This window comes from Castor canadensis, chromosome 12 (assembly GCF_047511655.1).
Source record: "Castor canadensis chromosome 12, mCasCan1.hap1v2, whole genome shotgun sequence".
Lineage (NCBI taxonomy): Eukaryota > Metazoa > Chordata > Mammalia > Rodentia > Castoridae > Castor > Castor canadensis.
This window is the reverse complement of record NC_133397.1, coordinates 96,540,555-96,558,457: the sequence shown is the minus strand read 5'-3', so window position 1 is coordinate 96,558,457 and position 17,903 is coordinate 96,540,555. Positions and strand designations below refer to the sequence as shown.

The 17,903-nt window shown below is 36.8% G+C and overlaps 2 protein-coding genes across 12 annotated transcripts in view; both read right to left on the bottom strand.

The window, feature by feature from the left end:
• The window catches only part of Ccdc138 (coiled-coil domain containing 138), a 91,083-nt gene extending 75,737 nt beyond the window's left edge, over positions 1-15,346 (bottom strand). The window contains exons 1-5 of one of the 7 annotated variants that reach the window (XM_074050548.1): positions 12,734-12,934; positions 11,678-11,735; positions 10,294-10,414; positions 7,725-7,849; positions 5,659-5,837 (exon numbers count right to left, since the gene is read on the bottom strand). In XM_074050548.1, the coding sequence (XP_073906649.1) occupies positions 5,659-5,837; positions 7,725-7,849; positions 10,294-10,414; positions 11,678-11,735; positions 12,734-12,826 (576 nt within the window). In that variant the 5' untranslated portion in view covers positions 12,827-12,934. Of the gene's footprint in view, positions 1-5,658; positions 5,838-7,724; positions 7,850-8,237; positions 8,329-10,293; positions 10,415-11,677; positions 11,741-12,733 lie in introns of those variants that run through there. The other 6 variants (XM_074050550.1, XM_074050547.1, XM_074050549.1 and 3 more) reach the window with 6 other exon arrangements.
• A 137-nt stretch (positions 15,347-15,483) lies between these two features.
• Positions 15,484-17,903, bottom strand: part of LOC109698368 (E3 SUMO-protein ligase RanBP2) — a 66,011-nt gene continuing 63,591 nt past the window's right edge. For all 5 annotated transcript variants that reach the window (XM_020182517.2, XM_020182515.2, XM_020182516.2 and 2 more), the window contains 3 exons: positions 17,213-17,486; positions 16,761-17,095; positions 15,484-15,996 (listed from right to left, as the gene is read on the bottom strand). In XM_020182517.2, the coding sequence (XP_020038106.2) occupies positions 15,691-15,996; positions 16,761-17,095; positions 17,213-17,486 (915 nt within the window). In that variant the 3' untranslated portion in view covers positions 15,484-15,690. The remainder of the gene's footprint in view (positions 15,997-16,760; positions 17,096-17,212; positions 17,487-17,903) is intronic.

Here is a 17,903-nt window from a genome sequence, read left to right as displayed (position 1 = left end):
ATTGCACTATCTCTCTAAAATATCTTTCCCATCCACCTGAAATGAAATTTCTTTGGGCCCCCACTTATCTCCTCTCTACAACTAAACTTCCTTAAAACACTGTCTACATTTGCTGAGCTCTCTTGTTTACCTCCACATCAGTACTCAGTTCATTTTAATCTGGCTTCTGCCCACGTGCCCCTACTGAAATGACTTACCTATTACAAAATTTAAAGGTCATTTTGAAATCCTTGTTTTCTAGCCATTACAAAATTTAAAGGTCACTTTGCAATCCTTGTTTTATTGAGTCTCTCAGCAGCATTTGATACAGCTGACCCTTTTCTTCCTACTTAAAATGTTCTCACTAGGGCTTGGCGGGTGGGCTCAAATAGTAGAACACTTGCCTAGCAAATATTAAGCCCTAAGTTCAAACTCCAGCACCAAAAAAAAAAAAAAAAAAAAAAAAAAAAAATCTTACTAGCTTCAATAAAACCACATTCTCCTGATTTTTTTACCACCTTCTCTGGCCATGGCTTCTCATTATCCTTTGCAGGCTTGCTTCTTTGTGGTCCCTTGATTTCTACAGTAATTGGGATAAGTCAGGATACAAGCTAAAGCCATTCCCCCTCCTTCATTCTTCATACTCTCTTCTTGAATACATCCCCTAACTGGCTAAAATTACTGTGTGTGTTAAATGTTCCTCTCAAGCTCCAAACACAAGTTCAAACAGCCTATTTAACATTACTACCTCCATGCATTTGGATAGCACAAAATAAACATGCCCCAAACTGACTTCAATTAGACATCAGGGAAATATAAAGCAAAACCACAATAAAAGTGTGGTAAGTTGTGTGTTCCACTTCACAACTTACTAGAAGGGCTAGAATTGAAATTATAGAAAATAAGTGTTGGCAAAGATGTGGAAAAAGTAGAAGCCTCACACACTTTTGGTGGAAATGTAAAATGGTGCAGTCACTTTGGAAAATAGTCTCGTGGTACTTCTTCCTCAATAAAGTTAAATACAGTGTTACTATCTGATTCTGCCATTCCACTATAGGTATACACCCAAGAAAATGAAAGCACATACCCACACAAAATTTAAAAACAAATGTGCATAGCAGTATTAGTCATAATAACTAAAAAGTAGAAACAACCCAAATGTCCAGCAATTAATAAATGGATAAGGACAATGTGGTACATCCATATAATGGAGTACCATTTAGCAATAAAAGGCATGTACTTACTAATACAAGATACAACACAAATGAACCTTGAAAATATACTAAGTGAAAGAAGACAGAGATAAAAGACCACATATTGTATGATTCCATTTATGTGAAATGTCTTGAATATACAAATCTACAGAGAAAGAGAGATTAGTAGTTGTCTAGGGCTGAAGGGAAGTAGGGGGCAATGTGTAGTGGTCTCTAATGGGTAGAAAAGTTTCTTTTGGGGATGATGAAATATTCTAAAATTTGTTATGGAAGCACAACTTTGTGACTATATCAAAGTTAATTATACATTTAAAAATTAATGAGTTACAAGTTAAAAACCAAATAATACTCTCTCCTCAAGTTTTCTATCTCAGCAAAAGGCAGCAAGGTTTATCCAATTGCCCCAAAACTAAATCTGCCTGTGCTCTTGACGAAAACCTACTGCACACCTCCTAAATCCAAACAATCTCAGTCCTATTGATCCCACTTTTCTATATTTTTAAGGACTCATCTTAATCCAAGGTATCATCAGACTTCACACTTCACCTTCTCTTTGTATCTCAGCTACTACCGACAACTTAAAATACTAACCCATATATAGTTTGCATGTTGAATGTCCCTCAAAATCTCATGTATGAAAAGGCTTAGCTGCTGAGTGTGCAATAATTGGGAGGGATGGGAACCTTTAAGAGATAGGTCCTTATGGAAGGTCTTTAGGTTACTGGGAGTATGCCCTTAAAGGGGATTATGGCACAAACCCTGGAACCCCTTTTCTCTTTTGCTTCCTGTTCATGAGGGTGAGCAACAGTTTTGTACTGTCACATGCTTCTGTCAGGATGTGCTGCCATGCATAGATGCTAAGCATGCGGTCAATCAGTCATGAACTGAAACCTCCAAAACTGTGAGTCAAAATAAACCTTTTTCTTTCTTTTCAGTTGAAATGGAGTCTTCCTATGTTGTCCAGGATGGTCTCGAACTCATAGGCTTGAATGATTTTCAGCCTTCCAAGCAGCTGGAACTCCAAGTGTGCAATCACCATAACAAACAAAAGAGCAAACCTTTTGTTTTTATACGTTGATTTTTCAGTATTTGCTTAAGTGACAGAAAGTTGACTAATACAGTAAATGAATCCTAAATTAGATATTCAACTGAGATCTATGTTCTGATTGCCAGGCTGATATGGATTAATTGCCAAACCCAACCCTTTTCAAACTAAAATTTTGATCTCTCTCCTGAAATTCACTGTTTCTTCAAGCTACACAACCCAGAAATTTAAGAACCAGCTTAGACCTTAACCTCTCCATAATTCATCCAATTCATTACACCAAATCCACACAATTTTATTATACACTGAATTTCCAGTTAATTCACTTCTGTTTCTGTCACTAGCCCAGTCCACATCACCATTATCTTTCACTTAGAGAGTAAAATCCTATCTAGTCTCCCAAATTCCAAACCTATATCCTTCTAATCCATTCATGTAAGCACACATTAGCTTATATAATGCTCCTGCTTTAAAAATTCTTGAATTTTTACATACATCTTGAATGAATATTTAATTTATCATGCCCTAGGAGCTTCTTAGACTAGAATGACTCAATCGAGAAGGTACCCTTTAGACTTTATCTAAAATATACTATGGCTTTTTCTTTCCAAGGTGGAAGATTTGGGAGGTGTTGTTGTACCTTTATTCTCCATGGGAGAAGACTCAGTTTGCTACTGTAAACCTGGATTAAAAACCTGTGGCTAAAAGTTATAGAACCCAGCAGGAAAGCCATTATCACTATTATGTAAATGTGATCTTAAAATGCTGTTTTGGATCTTGCTAATGTTTTTAGTATCCCTTTAGCCACTGAGTTCTAAAATCAGTTCACATTCACCTGAAATGTGTAGCAAAGACAGCCCCATGACCACTTATGCCTGTAAACCTGTAAAAGACTTGAAATTTCTTTTCAAGAAACTGAGACTTGCTTTGGCAGATAAATAATCATTCTATTTCTGGCTATGACCCTAGCCGAGGGTCTGGGAGTCATCCTGCTTTTATTCATCTTCTTCACTGCACTCCTGCTTTCTTGCCTAACTAAACTATTATCCCCAATCTTCACAAAAATAAGATATATAAATTTTTTTTAAAATCTCCAGTTAGAGATAAAAGTCCATAGGAGATCCAGTCTGCTGTCTTGACACACTCTGGGTGATACCCATCCTGCTCCATGACCTTGTACGGACCATGTCTCACAGTATCACCTCGTTTATTCTATTATTCTCCAACCCCATCACTACTGCTCTGGGGATCTCTCCAAGTCTTAAATTCATGTCCTTATTCTAGGGTGACCTATGACTTTCCTAGGCATGAAATTCTCCTCCTCAGCCCTTTCCAGTTTTCTATAACCACATGGATACACCTTAGGGAACTCCCTTTACCTTACTGCCTCAATACAAATGGGCTCCCATCACTAGGCTTCTCCCCCTCAGGGGATTCCTAATGTGGATCATCTGACCATTTCTATGCCTTCCTCAGTCTCATCTCTCAAACTCTACTATAAAATACAACTTTTGACTCTAACTTCTTTCCCTTTCATACAACAATGGGGATTCTTCACTCATACCCCACGGTCCTGCAGCCAAGTAAAATTTTCCCCAAATCAAATTGACTCTCTGTGGCAGTGGTTCTGTATGATCACTGCCACCCAAGCGGGAACTTGTGCCATGCTTGGTTAAGACTCTTACTTTTGAGTCAATAAATCAGGACAGGCCCAAACTAATACTCATAAATTAACCCACCACACTTTTAAGCTAAGGGATAGGGTTACCCAAGGGTGGCTCTCCTGGAAAAATATCTGGTCATGGTTATGTGGCTTCTCTTTTTTGGGACCCTTAGTTTTAATTTTTGTTTTTACTGTTGGCCCACGCATCCTAAATGCTCTAGCCTGAGTTGTAGTCTCTCACATTCAGGCTATACAAATGGTGCTCCAACTTAAATACCACTTACTGCCAAAACCTCTACCCAATTCCTTTTGGACTCATAAAACAAGCTCCAATACCACCTGCCCCACAATGAGAAACCTTCTGGACATTAGATCAACTGACCCAGCAGCTTTGGGATCTTCAACATGAAAATTGTCCCTAGGATTAAGTTTGTCATCCTCTTGTCCAACCAAAGAAATAGGGGCAGAGCTCCATGATCCTCAGGTAGGCAAGACTATGCCCTTATTCAGCAGATAGTAGCTCTTGAAAATAAAAAGAGACTTCCATTCCTATTCCCCAAAAGATTTTGGGGATGTCTCTCAGGCGGAAAAATGAGGCAAAAAAACAGAAAAGTACAGGCGGTGGAGACTGACCAGATAAAATGTCATAAAAGTCCCACTTAGGATATGCCCTTTTCAAGAAACATCTCGTTGGGAATGTCCTTGGACCCCCTTTTTGTGGTTAACTCAGTAGCCACTACATTATGATAAAAGATGCTTGTACAGAAGGGAAAGTCCTGGAGCTAGCATATGTGCTGAGGCCTGAGGAACCTGCCCTCAGATGACCCTTAGAGACACCTCCCTCTAAAGCATCATATATATGAACTGCATCTCATGCATATAATTATAACAGAATGCATTATGGGTAGGGACATGTGCAGTCAAAAATAAGTTATATAACATCTTCCTATCAATCAAATCTGTCAATCTCTCTAGCCCCTCCTGCAAAGGACTGCCAGATTCCCGCTGTTTGCCCTTCGAACATAAATTTCCCTTTAAACAAAGATTGGGGCTTCTGGCCATGTGGCCAGAGCCCACACATGGCCAGAGCCCACTGCTCTATCTTATGGTGTTTCCTCCTGCCTATAGTTTTTTTTTTCTTTCAGAAAAAATTTACTACTGCTTGCAATCTGTGTCTCTGTGTTTTGTTCTGGGACGCACCCACCAATAATACAACTGCTCTCCTCTTTAAATTGTAACTCAGGATCTCTCTTCCCTAAACTTTTACCAGGTGATTTTAGGCAAAAATCAACCTTTTCTGAAATGGTATGGTTATAATAATTTTAATTATTTTGACAAAATGAGATAATTGGTTTTCAAAAAGATCTATTTCACGTGTATATAATGTTTCCAATTCCAAACAGAAACTGAGCATTAGATATACTGTTTCCTTCTCCTAGTAAATGCTTGATAAATATATAAATTATACCCTTTAGCGTCAAACCCCAAAGGACATAGGGGACAACGTTTAGAGTTGAATTTGGCTGACAGTTGACAAGAGACTTCTTACGTGTAAGTATTTAAAACAATGAGTCTAGAATACCTACTTCAAAAAGTCCACTTTACCTTTCTTCCTTTTGGCAATTCCTATAAAATTGAGATTGTTCTGTTCTACTGTGCCTTGTCCCAGTTATCTCAAATTATGAGACACCTTATAATCAACTTTTGTCTTAGAACACAAATATTTCTGAATTTTCAATTCAGTATTTAGTTCATACCTGCAGTTTCAGATGTATTTGAAATAATTCATCATAAATCTGATTTATTTGATGTGGAAGTAAACTCTGCTTGTTAGATTCTTTAGATTTTGGATGGCTAGTATGTTTCAAAGGAGAGATGCTAGCATCACTACAACATTCAGTCCGAAGTCTCAATGAGGCATTAGTTGGCAGGGCACCTGCAAAAGTTTGAAATAGTCTCAGGGTAATCTTCAGAAACAATTGCTTTAAGGAAAAAGTATTATGTAAAAAGTTTGGAGATAGTTATGTAGCAGTAATAGTAAGATGGTTAACACTTCCAAGTTGCACTTTGTGCAACTTTTCTGTAAGGGTGAAATTGTTTGAAATTTAATTTTAATGTGCATGAAAACACTCATGTATTAACTATCTAGGCCAAGAAATGAAAACTTACCTCAGAAATCCCTAATCACATTTTTCTCTTTCTTCCTTTAAACAAAATTAATCACTAGCCCAACTATAGTGCTAATCACTGCCTTACTTTTCTATTTTCACTACTTACATTGAAAAAGTACTTGTTTTACCTGTTTTTAGACTTTATATAGTTTTTTAAACCTCCTCCTTTAAATACTAGCATGTTCTTTGAAATTTACCCCTGTGGTCTCCAGAATGATCCTTACTCCTTTATCCTATTATTTCGTAAGTATATAACAACATGCTCCCACAGATGTATAGCTTTGGTTATACAGGTGCTACCCAGTAATACACCTGGCTCCTGCTACATATGTTCAAAAGTTTCTCTAGGGAAAATTTTTCTGGCTAGCAGAAAAATGGATGGCTCATAGGATATATGCATAGGTTCAACTTTACTAGTGATGCCAAATTGTTTTCCAAAATGGTTATATTAATTTACTCCCAATAGCAGTGGATGAGTTTCTCTTGCTTTATGTCCTCACCAACACTCTATCAAGAAAATTTATTTTATGCTAATAATTAAGACGATAAAATGCTCTCTTACAGTGATTTTAACTTGCATCACCCTCTTGGGAGCCCCAGCTTTAAGGTGGGTTCTCTCATTATATTCCCCATCTTGGACAGACCATGAAGCAACCAAAATAAAGAATACAAATTTTCATTGGGTGTGGTGGTACATGCCTGTAATTCCAGAATTTGGGAGGCTGAGGCAGTAAGATCACAAGGCCAGTCTGGGCTACATAGTGACTTCCAGGCCAGCTTCAGTCACATGGTGAGCTTCTTACTCAAAATTTTTTGAAATTTTAAAAGTTCTGGAAATTAAAACTTTTTAAATGATTTTTAAAAAAAAAAAAAGTTTCATTTCACTCAGGTCAGCAAATTACCTTAAAGTGAAGGACCCAGTAAGTGTTCTACTTGCCTCTCCAGGTTCCCAACTCAACAATGCTTGGCCTTACTTTTATCAACTTTCAAATACATTCAACTTTAAAAAAATTTTTTTTTTCAGTGGGAAAATCCACCATGTAATGGGAAGTATAAGCCTAGGCTGAGTTAATTTTCATCGGCCTCAAATGCTGAGACCAAAAGGAAATGAACAAGGAAGAGAAGGGGAAATGAATGTGTGTAGATAACATATTCCCCAAAGAATAATATCAAAGGGGCAACAGTGTGCTCCAAATTCTACAGCTAAAAGGGCAACAGGCACCAACAGGACTCTTTCCTTGAATTCCTGATAAAACTATGAAATGCAGCCAGGTAGATAGAGATGTTACAGTTTAGTGTAAAGAAAGCCATATCGTAAGTAGTCAGGAGGATTTTCTCAAAGTTTCAGTCACATACTACTAGTCTTTTCCTCACTTTCATACAAACACTGACATTAAAAAGAACTGAAAACATTATAAAAGTACTCAGTTATTAACTTATTTTGGTAAATTTTGAGAATGTCTAAGCATACAACTTGAAAATAGTAAGTTTACCTTTCTTCTTTAGTTTAATAACAAGTATAGTAACTAACTCATGGCTTATAAAAATTCAGAATGCAAAAATACACTACTAAGGACCAGTAATTATTACTATGAGGTAAGCTTTATTTGCTCTACTTGACAAACTACTATTTAAATGAATATTTCTTTTACCTTTTTCAATTTCTTTAAAAGACTGTTTCATTATTTTTGAAGTGTTAACTCTATGATCATTCTCAATTAATTCTTCTGCTTCTTGTTTCTTCGAATCATGAAAACAATCCAGTTCATCATCTAGGCTTTAAAAAAGAATTCTATTACAGAAACCTGGAAGTTTAGCATTTGAAAAAGATAAAACTGCTTTTATCTTTTAAAGAGCTCAACAAATGAGAAAAAATGTAAAAAGCATTTTTACATGCAAAAAAATAAATATGTAAAGAGTGAAAATGTAAAATCAACTGTCATTGAACCCGATAACCCACTACAAGCATCTTTCAACCTTTTCCACATGTTACACAGACCTAATTTAAAACTATGTACACCTATAGAATGTTCTACAGTTGGCAAGCTCTTTATTTTGATCCCCAAATCCAGTGAGATACCACAGGTACTATTATCTACAATTTTAGCTAAAGAATTAATATTTAATGTGAGAAAACGGAACCCTAAAGATGTCAAATAACTCACAGATGACATAACTAGTACAAAGTGAAGCAGAATTAGAATCCCAGGTGCTCTCCAAAAAGATGATCTCAGAGTTGAAATTTCCAGAGCAGCACTGTTCAAAAGGAATATAACGCAACTTACATAGGTAACTTAAATATTTTCTGGAAGCACATTAAAAACATAAAAAGAAGCAAGACTTGGAAAGGGCACTGGTGGCTCACGACTGTAATCCTACCTACTCAGGACGTAGAGATCAGGAGGATTGCAGTTTGAAGCCAGCTGGGCAAATAGTTCGTGAGACCCTATCTCAAAAAACCCATCACAAAAAAGGGCTAGTGGAGTGGCTTAAGATATAGGCCCTGAGTTCAAACGCTAGTCCCACACCAAAAAAAAAAAAAAAAAAAAGAGGCAAGACTAACTATTTTATTTAACCCAATACAACTGTTACCATTTCACCACAAAATATAAAAATTATGAAGGCTGTTATGGTTTGTATATGAAGTGTTCCCACAAAAGGCTTATGCACTGAAGGAGTGGTCCCCAGCTCAAAGGTGATTGGATCATGAGTGCACTAGTGCTTCACCAGTGGCTTAATCCACTGATGTGACCATATTCGATGGGCTGTTAGGAGGTAGAACCTCAAAGGAGAAAGTAGGTTGGGGTGGAGTGGGGAGATGGGATGTGTCCTTGAAGAGTGTATCTTGCCCTGGCCCCTTGTGGGCTCTCTCTCTCTCTCTGCTGTGACTGTTATGAGGTGAGTTCAGTTCTACAGTTCTACCATGCCCTTTCGCCATGATGTTCTACCTTACCACAGGACCAGAAACAATGAAGCCAGCTGACCATGGACTATAGCCTTTAAAACCAAGAACCAACTTCAATTCTTCCTCTTTTTAAGTTACTTTTGTCAGGTATTCTGTCATAACAATAAAAACTGACTAACACAAAGGTATTTTATATTCTCTTAACTTTGCTAAGTCTTTGAAATCCACGGTGCATTTTACTCTTATAGTGTATCTCAATTCAGACCAGCCCATTTTCAAATACTAATAACTACATGTGGCCTGTAGTTACTATGATGGACTATATACTTCCAGACTAGATCATAACTGTCCAATGGTATAAAAACTTTGAAAGTCCACCTTCAAATTATTTGGAATTATATGCAAATGATTAATAAAAGCCAAAAAATTATAATACAAAATTATCAAACATAACAAAATAATTTTCATGAATTTATACTTATTACTTTAAAACAATATTCACGTTCCTTCCCCTATATTCAATCCAAATTTCCAAGTTTTGAACTTAGATTTTGTGAGTGCTCAAATAGTAGTAACAATAACAGGTAACATTTAAATATTTTAATACATACCCAGAATTGTTCAAAGTGAGTTAACTCATTTAAGTACACAAAGAAGTAAATTGTTTTAAAAAATTCAAGATCCCAAAATATTTCAGCTCAATTTAGATACAATTGTCTTTTCTTGCACCACAATTATCTCAACACTTCATTTTGTATATGCATACATCTTTAGGGTTTTGCATTATTTCAAAATGTTTACTCCTGAATGCCCATAGCATTTCTTCTGGAGCATATGGGTGTCAGAAGCAATATTTAATTAAAAAAATTAATTTCAGTTTTGCATTCATTGTTTCTATATTGTTTTGTTCATAGTAAATATTAACTCTACAGAGCTAAAACTCCACTTAGTTCAACAATGTAAAATACATATTTTGTAGTTATCACTTCCCTTTCAATGTCTGTCCCAACTATATACAGTGCTTAACACACTAGTGGACATACAATGGACACTGAAGTCGCTGCCCAAAAACCTGTATTACAGTTTTGTTCTCAATTCTTCTTTTTCTTTTTAAAGAAAGGAAGGTCTTCATTTGGGTTACAGAAGAATAACTATTAAAAAATTAATAAATGAGTCTCTTAACTATTCATCAGGTTCCAAACTATTTATACTTCCTCTCAAGGAAAACCTTGTACATAAACAATATGCCCTGTTCCCTTACTCATTTTCTTGAGATACTGAGGGGATAGTAACAGTAAGAATTCAGGGTACTTTACCCATTCATATTTAAGTGTTTGAATGAACTGCCAAAAGGTGTTATACATTTCGTTCTTTCATCAGAATAATATCTTACTGTTGAACCAACTTTATCTCCTGAGGAGTAGATGTCAAAATCATCTGTCAATAAAAAAAAAATTACATACTGACATCAGCCTCTCAAAGGTAAGACATCTTATCTGTATGTCTCCCTAATGCAAGCTTACAGAACAGGCATCAATTCTTATATTTGTAAAGGTACTTTACTGATTACACAGTGTTTTTCCATTGTTACCTTATTTGACCCTAACAATGACCCCATGAAGTAAGGGGTCATTAACCTAACCCTACCCTGCAAGTTAGGAAACTAGTGAAGTGATGTGAACTTTTCCAATTAGCACAACTACCAGGTGTATTACTTGCAAATTCAGAATCCAGACTAAAACTCAGAATCCAGGCTTCTTTCCTTACTGGTCCTCAAATATTTGGTTTAATAAATTCTTAGCCTCTACCTAAATCCAGTGAAAAGGAAAACATCTGTGACAAGAAATTTAGATATGTATTGAATGCCTGGTCCCCAGTTTGCGGCACTATTTTGGGAAGTTCTGAAACTTTAGGAGGTAGGACCTAGCAGGAGGAAGATAGGTTACTGGAAGCAGGTCCTTTCAAGTATCTTGTCCCTGGTCCTTTCCAATCTCACTCTCTGCTTCCTGTCCACAAGGAAGTGATAGCCATAATGCCCACCGTGAAGTTCTGCTCAAGCACTTGAGGCCAAGCTACCGTGGACCATACACTCTGAAACAATAAACCAAAATAAATCTTTCCTCCTTTAAATTGCTTTTCTTGGGCATTTGGTCACAGCATCATATAATCTTAGTTTTTTTGGTAAATACATGAAACTTTCTCTGATACTCATTATTACCTACTCAGAAATTTAATGAGCTATATACTTTTTAAGCTTTTCTTTTTCCTCCAAAGGTTTCGGCACAAATTTCAAATTAAAATATCATTTTAAATTTAAGGATTATTTTTGCAAGGCACAGTGGTTCACAGGAGGATTATGGTTTCAGCCCAGCAGGAGAAAACAGTGAAAAGCTGGGTATGGAGGCACCAGTTGATCATCCCAGCTACATACATGAGAAGTGTAAATAGGATTGCGATCCAGGTCAACTCAAGCATAAAAGCAAGACCTTATCTAATAAATAGCTAAAGCAAAAATGATTGGTAGTGTGGTTCAAATGGTAGAGCACCTGCCATGTAAGTGTGAGGTCCTGAGTTCAAATCCCAGTACTGAATAAAAAAAGATATCTAGCACTAACCGTAACTTTAAACATTTACAAAAATTTTCTCTCTCAAATTAAATTTTTTAAACACTCAAATACACAAAATAATCTATAGGCTTACCTGGGGAGGTCAGAGATCTTATCTTACATTTAGCCTTATCAAAATTTGAAAAATCATGCTAGAAAACAAGAAAAGACATACTTAATTTGCATACTACAAATGAATTTACTATCTAAAAGTATTTTCCCACAAATTGTATGTTAATTACAAAGGATAGTATGGAGAAATCTAGTGGACATTATCCTAAACAAGCAATCAACGTTAACATCACCAATAAGCAGACAATCCAACATCATGTACCTCTTGGTTCATCAGAGCGACCTACATATTACTCACGTGTTCCCGCTAAAAATACATAATGAATCTAATCAGGAGGTACCCATCAGACAAATCTAAACTGAAGGACCTTCTAATGAATAATGAATGATCTTGTACTCGTAAACGCATTACTGTCATGAAAACCAAAGAGAGACAACCAAATGCATTGTTCACTCTTGAAATGGATCTGCACCGGAAAAAAAAGGTTTTCTGAAAAGGAACATAATTGAGATAACTGTTGAAATTTGGGTGTGAACTACAGACTGTATGGTATCAATGCTAAGACTGTGATTCTAAGAGAATGCCCTTATTCGTAGGACAAACTGAAGTTTTTATATTTAGGGGCAAAGAAGCATGCAGCCAGTAAATAATTCCGGAGGGGGGGCGGGGTGTGTGTGTGTGTGTGTGTCTTGCACCTGTTTGGAAGTTTGAAATTACTTCAAAATGAGAAGCTCTTAGAGAGGAATCATACTGTTGTCTGTGCCTCACTCACGTCGCTCCAAGGAAAAGTTCCACAATACCTACTACTGTCACAGCACGCTTTGTGGTAAACCTTGGACAGTTTAAGGGAAAGGATGCTTTCTGAGGGAAAGCTTGTCTTTCCTAAGCATGTTGACAGTCCCCAAGGTACCTGCTCGGGTGCTTTCGCAAAGACCGCGCTCCTGCATACGCACTGAGGGGAGCCGCTGTCCACCCAGGCCTCCCCACGCCGAGACCCACGGTCCCGCCGGATCCTAAGCGGAGCTGTGACGACGCCTTCACAACAGCAGCCCACCCGAAGCCCACCTGCGGCCTCACCTCGCCGGAACAGCTGCCCCCAAGTCCATAGCGGCTTTTGAGACGCTCTACTATGATATCCTGCCCGGGCGGCTTGACTACTCTCGGCTCCATAGCACGCCACGGCCTGAGCTGTCTCCCCGGGAACCGCGTTCAAACCCGCAGCACGTCGCAAGGGGGCGGAGCTCACCCGGCGCAAGTGCGTCATGACGTTAAAGCCCCGCCTTCCCAGCGGATAAGCCCGACTGCAGGGTAGAGCGAGGGGGCGGGGATGACGCAGCGAGATGCCCCCAACATAGACGTTAAATGTCTTTTTAAAAATTTTTCTCCTTGCCCCTGCGGATGATATAAGGAGCGATAATGACGTTACATCTTCCTTTGGCCAGTATCTGGGCAAGTTGCTTCTTGTACGCCCTGGGGCTGACCTGGGTGCAGCCTTGGGCACAAAAGCTTGGAACCCAACTGCAGAGGCCTGGCCGGCCCCAGCCCACATTAATAACTTTAAAGTGTGCACTTGGACATATTAAAATACACCTGTCTCGTTAAAAACAAGCAAACAAACCACAAAACAGCCTTTTCTGTCACATGGAAAAATCAAGACTATTATCTGAATGCTAGGCACAGGCACTGCAGAGGATTAGCTCTTTTAAGTTTCTCTGCTGGTTTCCAAATGTGGTATAACGGTATTAAAAAGTATTACAAGGGCTGAAGGTGTGGCTCAAGTGGTTGGGTGACAGTGCAGCAAGCCGCCAGCCACAGTTCAAACCCTTGTACTGCCAAAAAAAAAAAGCCTTCCTCAGCACCTACACTTAGTAGATGATCAATCTTCATTTGCATAGCAATCAAAAAAGCTAAACAGACACTGAGGAACAATTGTCCCCCAACACTTAATTTCTCTCATTCATACATTTCACTGGTGTAATCTCTTGTCTAAATGGTGGCTGTCAAGTGCATGTCTGGACTAAATACTACTAAATTCTCTGGACTATTTTTAAAGTTCACAAATGTCCAAATATTATAAGATCAATATTCTAGCAGGTAGATAGCAAAGATACTAAAAAATTATTTAAATATTTACTTTTTGCCATATTATTTAAAATGTATAAACAATGAATTACATTATTCTATATTTAAGCAGATTTTAATGAGACAATATAAAATCCAGCCAGTTTTAAAAAATACATATCAATGTGGACTTATACCATATTAGTGATTAACAAACAGAAATCACAAAGTTTGTTCCTGAAACGTGACACAAAGATGTTCTTATAAATGCCACTTTTAAGCATCAGTTTACATGTCATATTGTCAGGCCAGTTTTTAAAGTTTTTTAACTCATAAACTTAATAATTTAGGATAGCATAAAATCTGTTAAAATGTCTATTTAAAAGCATTTGCATTTACTTAGAATTTATTCTAATATCATAACAGTATCAATCGTCTCAGCTAAAAACTTACAACATACTTTTTACATCAATTTATAATACATAGATTTCCAAAGAAGCCAATTCTAAATACTAAATGTACATATATGTAATCTATGGTTCTCTTTAAGTTTTAAGTAGTGCAACTGATGTAGTTAAAGAGTAGGTTTATTTCAATTATCTGACTTTATGGTCAAATGGATTTAGCAATGGTATTTCATCACTCATACAAACATCACATTGCTGCCCTGATCTCACTGGTGGTTGAACAGGTATTTGCTACAGGTTATTTCCAAATCATTGTTCAACAGGGAGTAACTCTCACTGCCTTTGCTCACTAAGCAAAATGAGGTATTTTCATCCAGAAGAACGGAAGGGAGTCAATAGTCAAGGTTGAACTACAGAAAATTTTGTGCTCTAACTAGATTCTTTGCAGTTCTACATTGAATAGGCCAGTAGGAACAATTCCTTTCTTTAGCATTTTCCAAACTTTTGATACCAGCCATTTCCAAATACATTTGTAGTATCAAACTTGTGAAAATTATATGGCAGTTTGAGTTTACAGAACTTATCTTTAATTGTCCTCCTAACTTTATGTCTACAATGAACAAACTAGATGCACAACTTTTTTTTAAATATCATGGCTGTTATTGTCACTTTATTTCTGCTACAAAATTCATCAGAAAAAGGTACTGCAACAATCTAATATAAAGCAAATCTTTAACCGAAGAACATTGTTTAGACATTTTAAAAATATTCATACTTTATCACAATAACCAGGGAAAATTTCAATTCTATCATCAGGACCAAGCTGAAATTTCTGAGGTAGTAGAGACAGATGACAGAAAAGTTTAAAAAAAAAAAAAAAAAAAAAAAAAGGAGGACATAGTCAACTCCTTTAAAATGTAAAAATTAATACCTTCAATAGAGCACAGGAAGCTACATATTTTAAGAAAAGAAGGTATTCTACTTAAAAGTTAATTTGTAACTATACAGGAGGCATAAAGATTATAGAAGAGCACTTTGGTTAACTATCGTCTGTGGCTCTATCGATTCATAAATGAGACTATGCATAAACAAGCACAGCAAATATATTTCAAATAAACCTCAGCTATATTTCAAATATATTTCAGACCTAAAATAAAATTATCCAAGTCATGGTCCCTTTATCCAAATAGTTAAGTATATTCATGCAGGAAGTCCAAGTATGTTAAAAGGAATTAAAATTGCATATATCATATTCCTTCAATAGTCTGGGAAGTCCTATTGCTTTTAACAAGATTGGTATTATCCATCTTAATATATATTGACATGTCAGGAGTACATAAACACCAAGTACACCTGAAATACACCAGTGTTTGAACTTTTATTTCACACCATGCAAGATCAATTATAACACATTAAAAAGTGACAACAGCTATAAGCTGCAATTTTACATTTATACATTAGAAACGTCCATTTTCAAAAGCTGAACATAATTAATTATGATATTGTCTGTAACAGATAAGCTTTGATTCAACTGCATATGTGGATAAAATTTACTGGAAAACAATTTTATAGCTGTCCACATTCTGTGATACTAATTCTTCGACTAACAGACCCTTTGGGAGAACCAAATGACTCAATCTTTTTCACAGTTTCCATGCCATCCTTAACAAAACCAAATACTACATGCTTAAAGTCCAAATGTTCAGCTTTTTTCAATGTTATAAAAAATTGAGAATTATTGGTATCCCGGCCTCGATTGGCCATGGACAGTAAGCCAGGACCAGTATGTTTCACATTAAAATTTTCATCTTCAAATTTCTCTCCGTAAATGGACTGTCCTCCTGTTCCATCATGTTTGGTGATATCGCCTCCCTGGGGGAAAAATATTCCAATTAACAGAAATTCTGAGTGAAACATTAAAATACAGATAGAAACCTTTTTTAACATGCAATTTGAAGCCATGGCTTACGTCTGTAATTCTAGCTACTCAGGAGGCAGAGGTCAGGAGGATCAAGGTTGGAAGCCAGCCCAGGAAAATAGTTCATGAGACCTTCTCTCAAAAAACCCATCATATAAAAGATCTGGCTCAAAGTGTAAGCCCTGAATTCAAACTCCAGTACCATTAAAACAAAAAGTTGAAAACTAAGAAATACTTATTGTTAAAGAAAATAAAATTACCTTTCCCCCACCCTGAGTTTTTAGCAGCTTTCAAGTATTAGAAATTTGGATCTTTTTAGTTTGAAAATTTTGGGAAAGGACAGAGTTGGGTGGTTGATGCTAATTATTCTGTGGGGAAACAAATCATAAGAAAACTACAGTGCTGGACACTGGTGATTCACATCTGTAATCCTAGCTACTTGCAAGGCAGAGATCAGGAGGACTGGGACTCGAGGCCAGCCCAGGAAACAGTTCTCAAGACCCTATCTCAAAAATACCCAGCACAAAAAATGGCTGGAGAGTAGCTCAAGTGGTAGAGCACCTGCCTAGCAAGTGTGAGGCCCTAAGTTCAAACCTCAGAGCCATCAAAAACACAAAAACTAAAGAAAACTACAGGATGAGGTCAACACTCAAATTTCCCAAGTTAGTAGTACAGTATACTCTTTTAGACTTCATTGTGCTATATAGCTAATACTTACTTGGCAAACAAAATCTGGAATTACTCTGTGAAAAATGGAGTTCTTGAAACCAAAGCCTTTCTCTCCAGTGCACAATGCTCTGAAGTTCTCAGCAGTTTGAGGAACAATATTTGAAAATAATTCCATGGTTATACGGCCTAGGGGCTCACCATCCGCACAAACATCAAAAAACACCACAGGATTGGTCTCCTCTGATAATTCTGCTGCAAGTGACACCTGTCCTTTCTGGAGTTGCAATAAATTCTGTTGACATTCTTCAAATTTTTTTTTAAAATACTCTGCCATTTCTTTTGTTTTAAATCTCACTGCAAGCTGTTCTACTTTTGCTTCTCCATCTGTTGAAAAAAGGAATAGACCTTAAAATTAAAATAACTTACAAATTGTTTTGTTAAAGATTTCAGAAAAGTCCAAAAAAATAAATGAGAAAGTAACAGTTGAAGGTAGAAACTCACCAGCATAATCTGAGGCAGTCCAAACTAAAGCATTATTTGAAACATTCAAGGGTTTTAATTCCATTGTTTTGGTAATAAAATGGTTTGCACACACTTTAAAGACTTGGTCTCTTCTCATTAGGATCCGGTAATAATTCTTCAATGTATGCCAAAGAATCTTTATATCTCCAACACCACGCTCCTTCCACTGACTGACATCTCGGTCCCATCTATAAAGTTTGGCTCTCTCTTTAAATAAAATTTCTTCATCTTCTTCTCCAGATTTTACTTCTACCTATAATGAGACGAAATTACCTTTAAACTGATGCTTGTAATTCCATAATAAACACTAAAAAATCCAAATCCTTTAACATATGTTAAAGAACATGTAATGACATTAACAGATTTTGCAGTAACTGATAATATTCTAGGACTAGGAATATACCTGATTTGGTTGAGGCAGTAAAGACCTGATTTATTATTAAATATTTTTCTACTATGTAGCATTCACACTTCTTGTGGAAATAAAATACCTTCCTTTGGAGGTCAGAAGAGGTTTCAAAAAGGTTATTTGGGTGGCGGGGCGGGGGTGGAGTGGAAGGGGTAGTGAATTCAGCCTCACACTTGGTAGGCAGGAGCTCAAACACTTGAATCATGCCCGCAACACATTCTTTTTTGCTTTAGTCATTTTTCAGGTTGGGTCTCTGTTTTT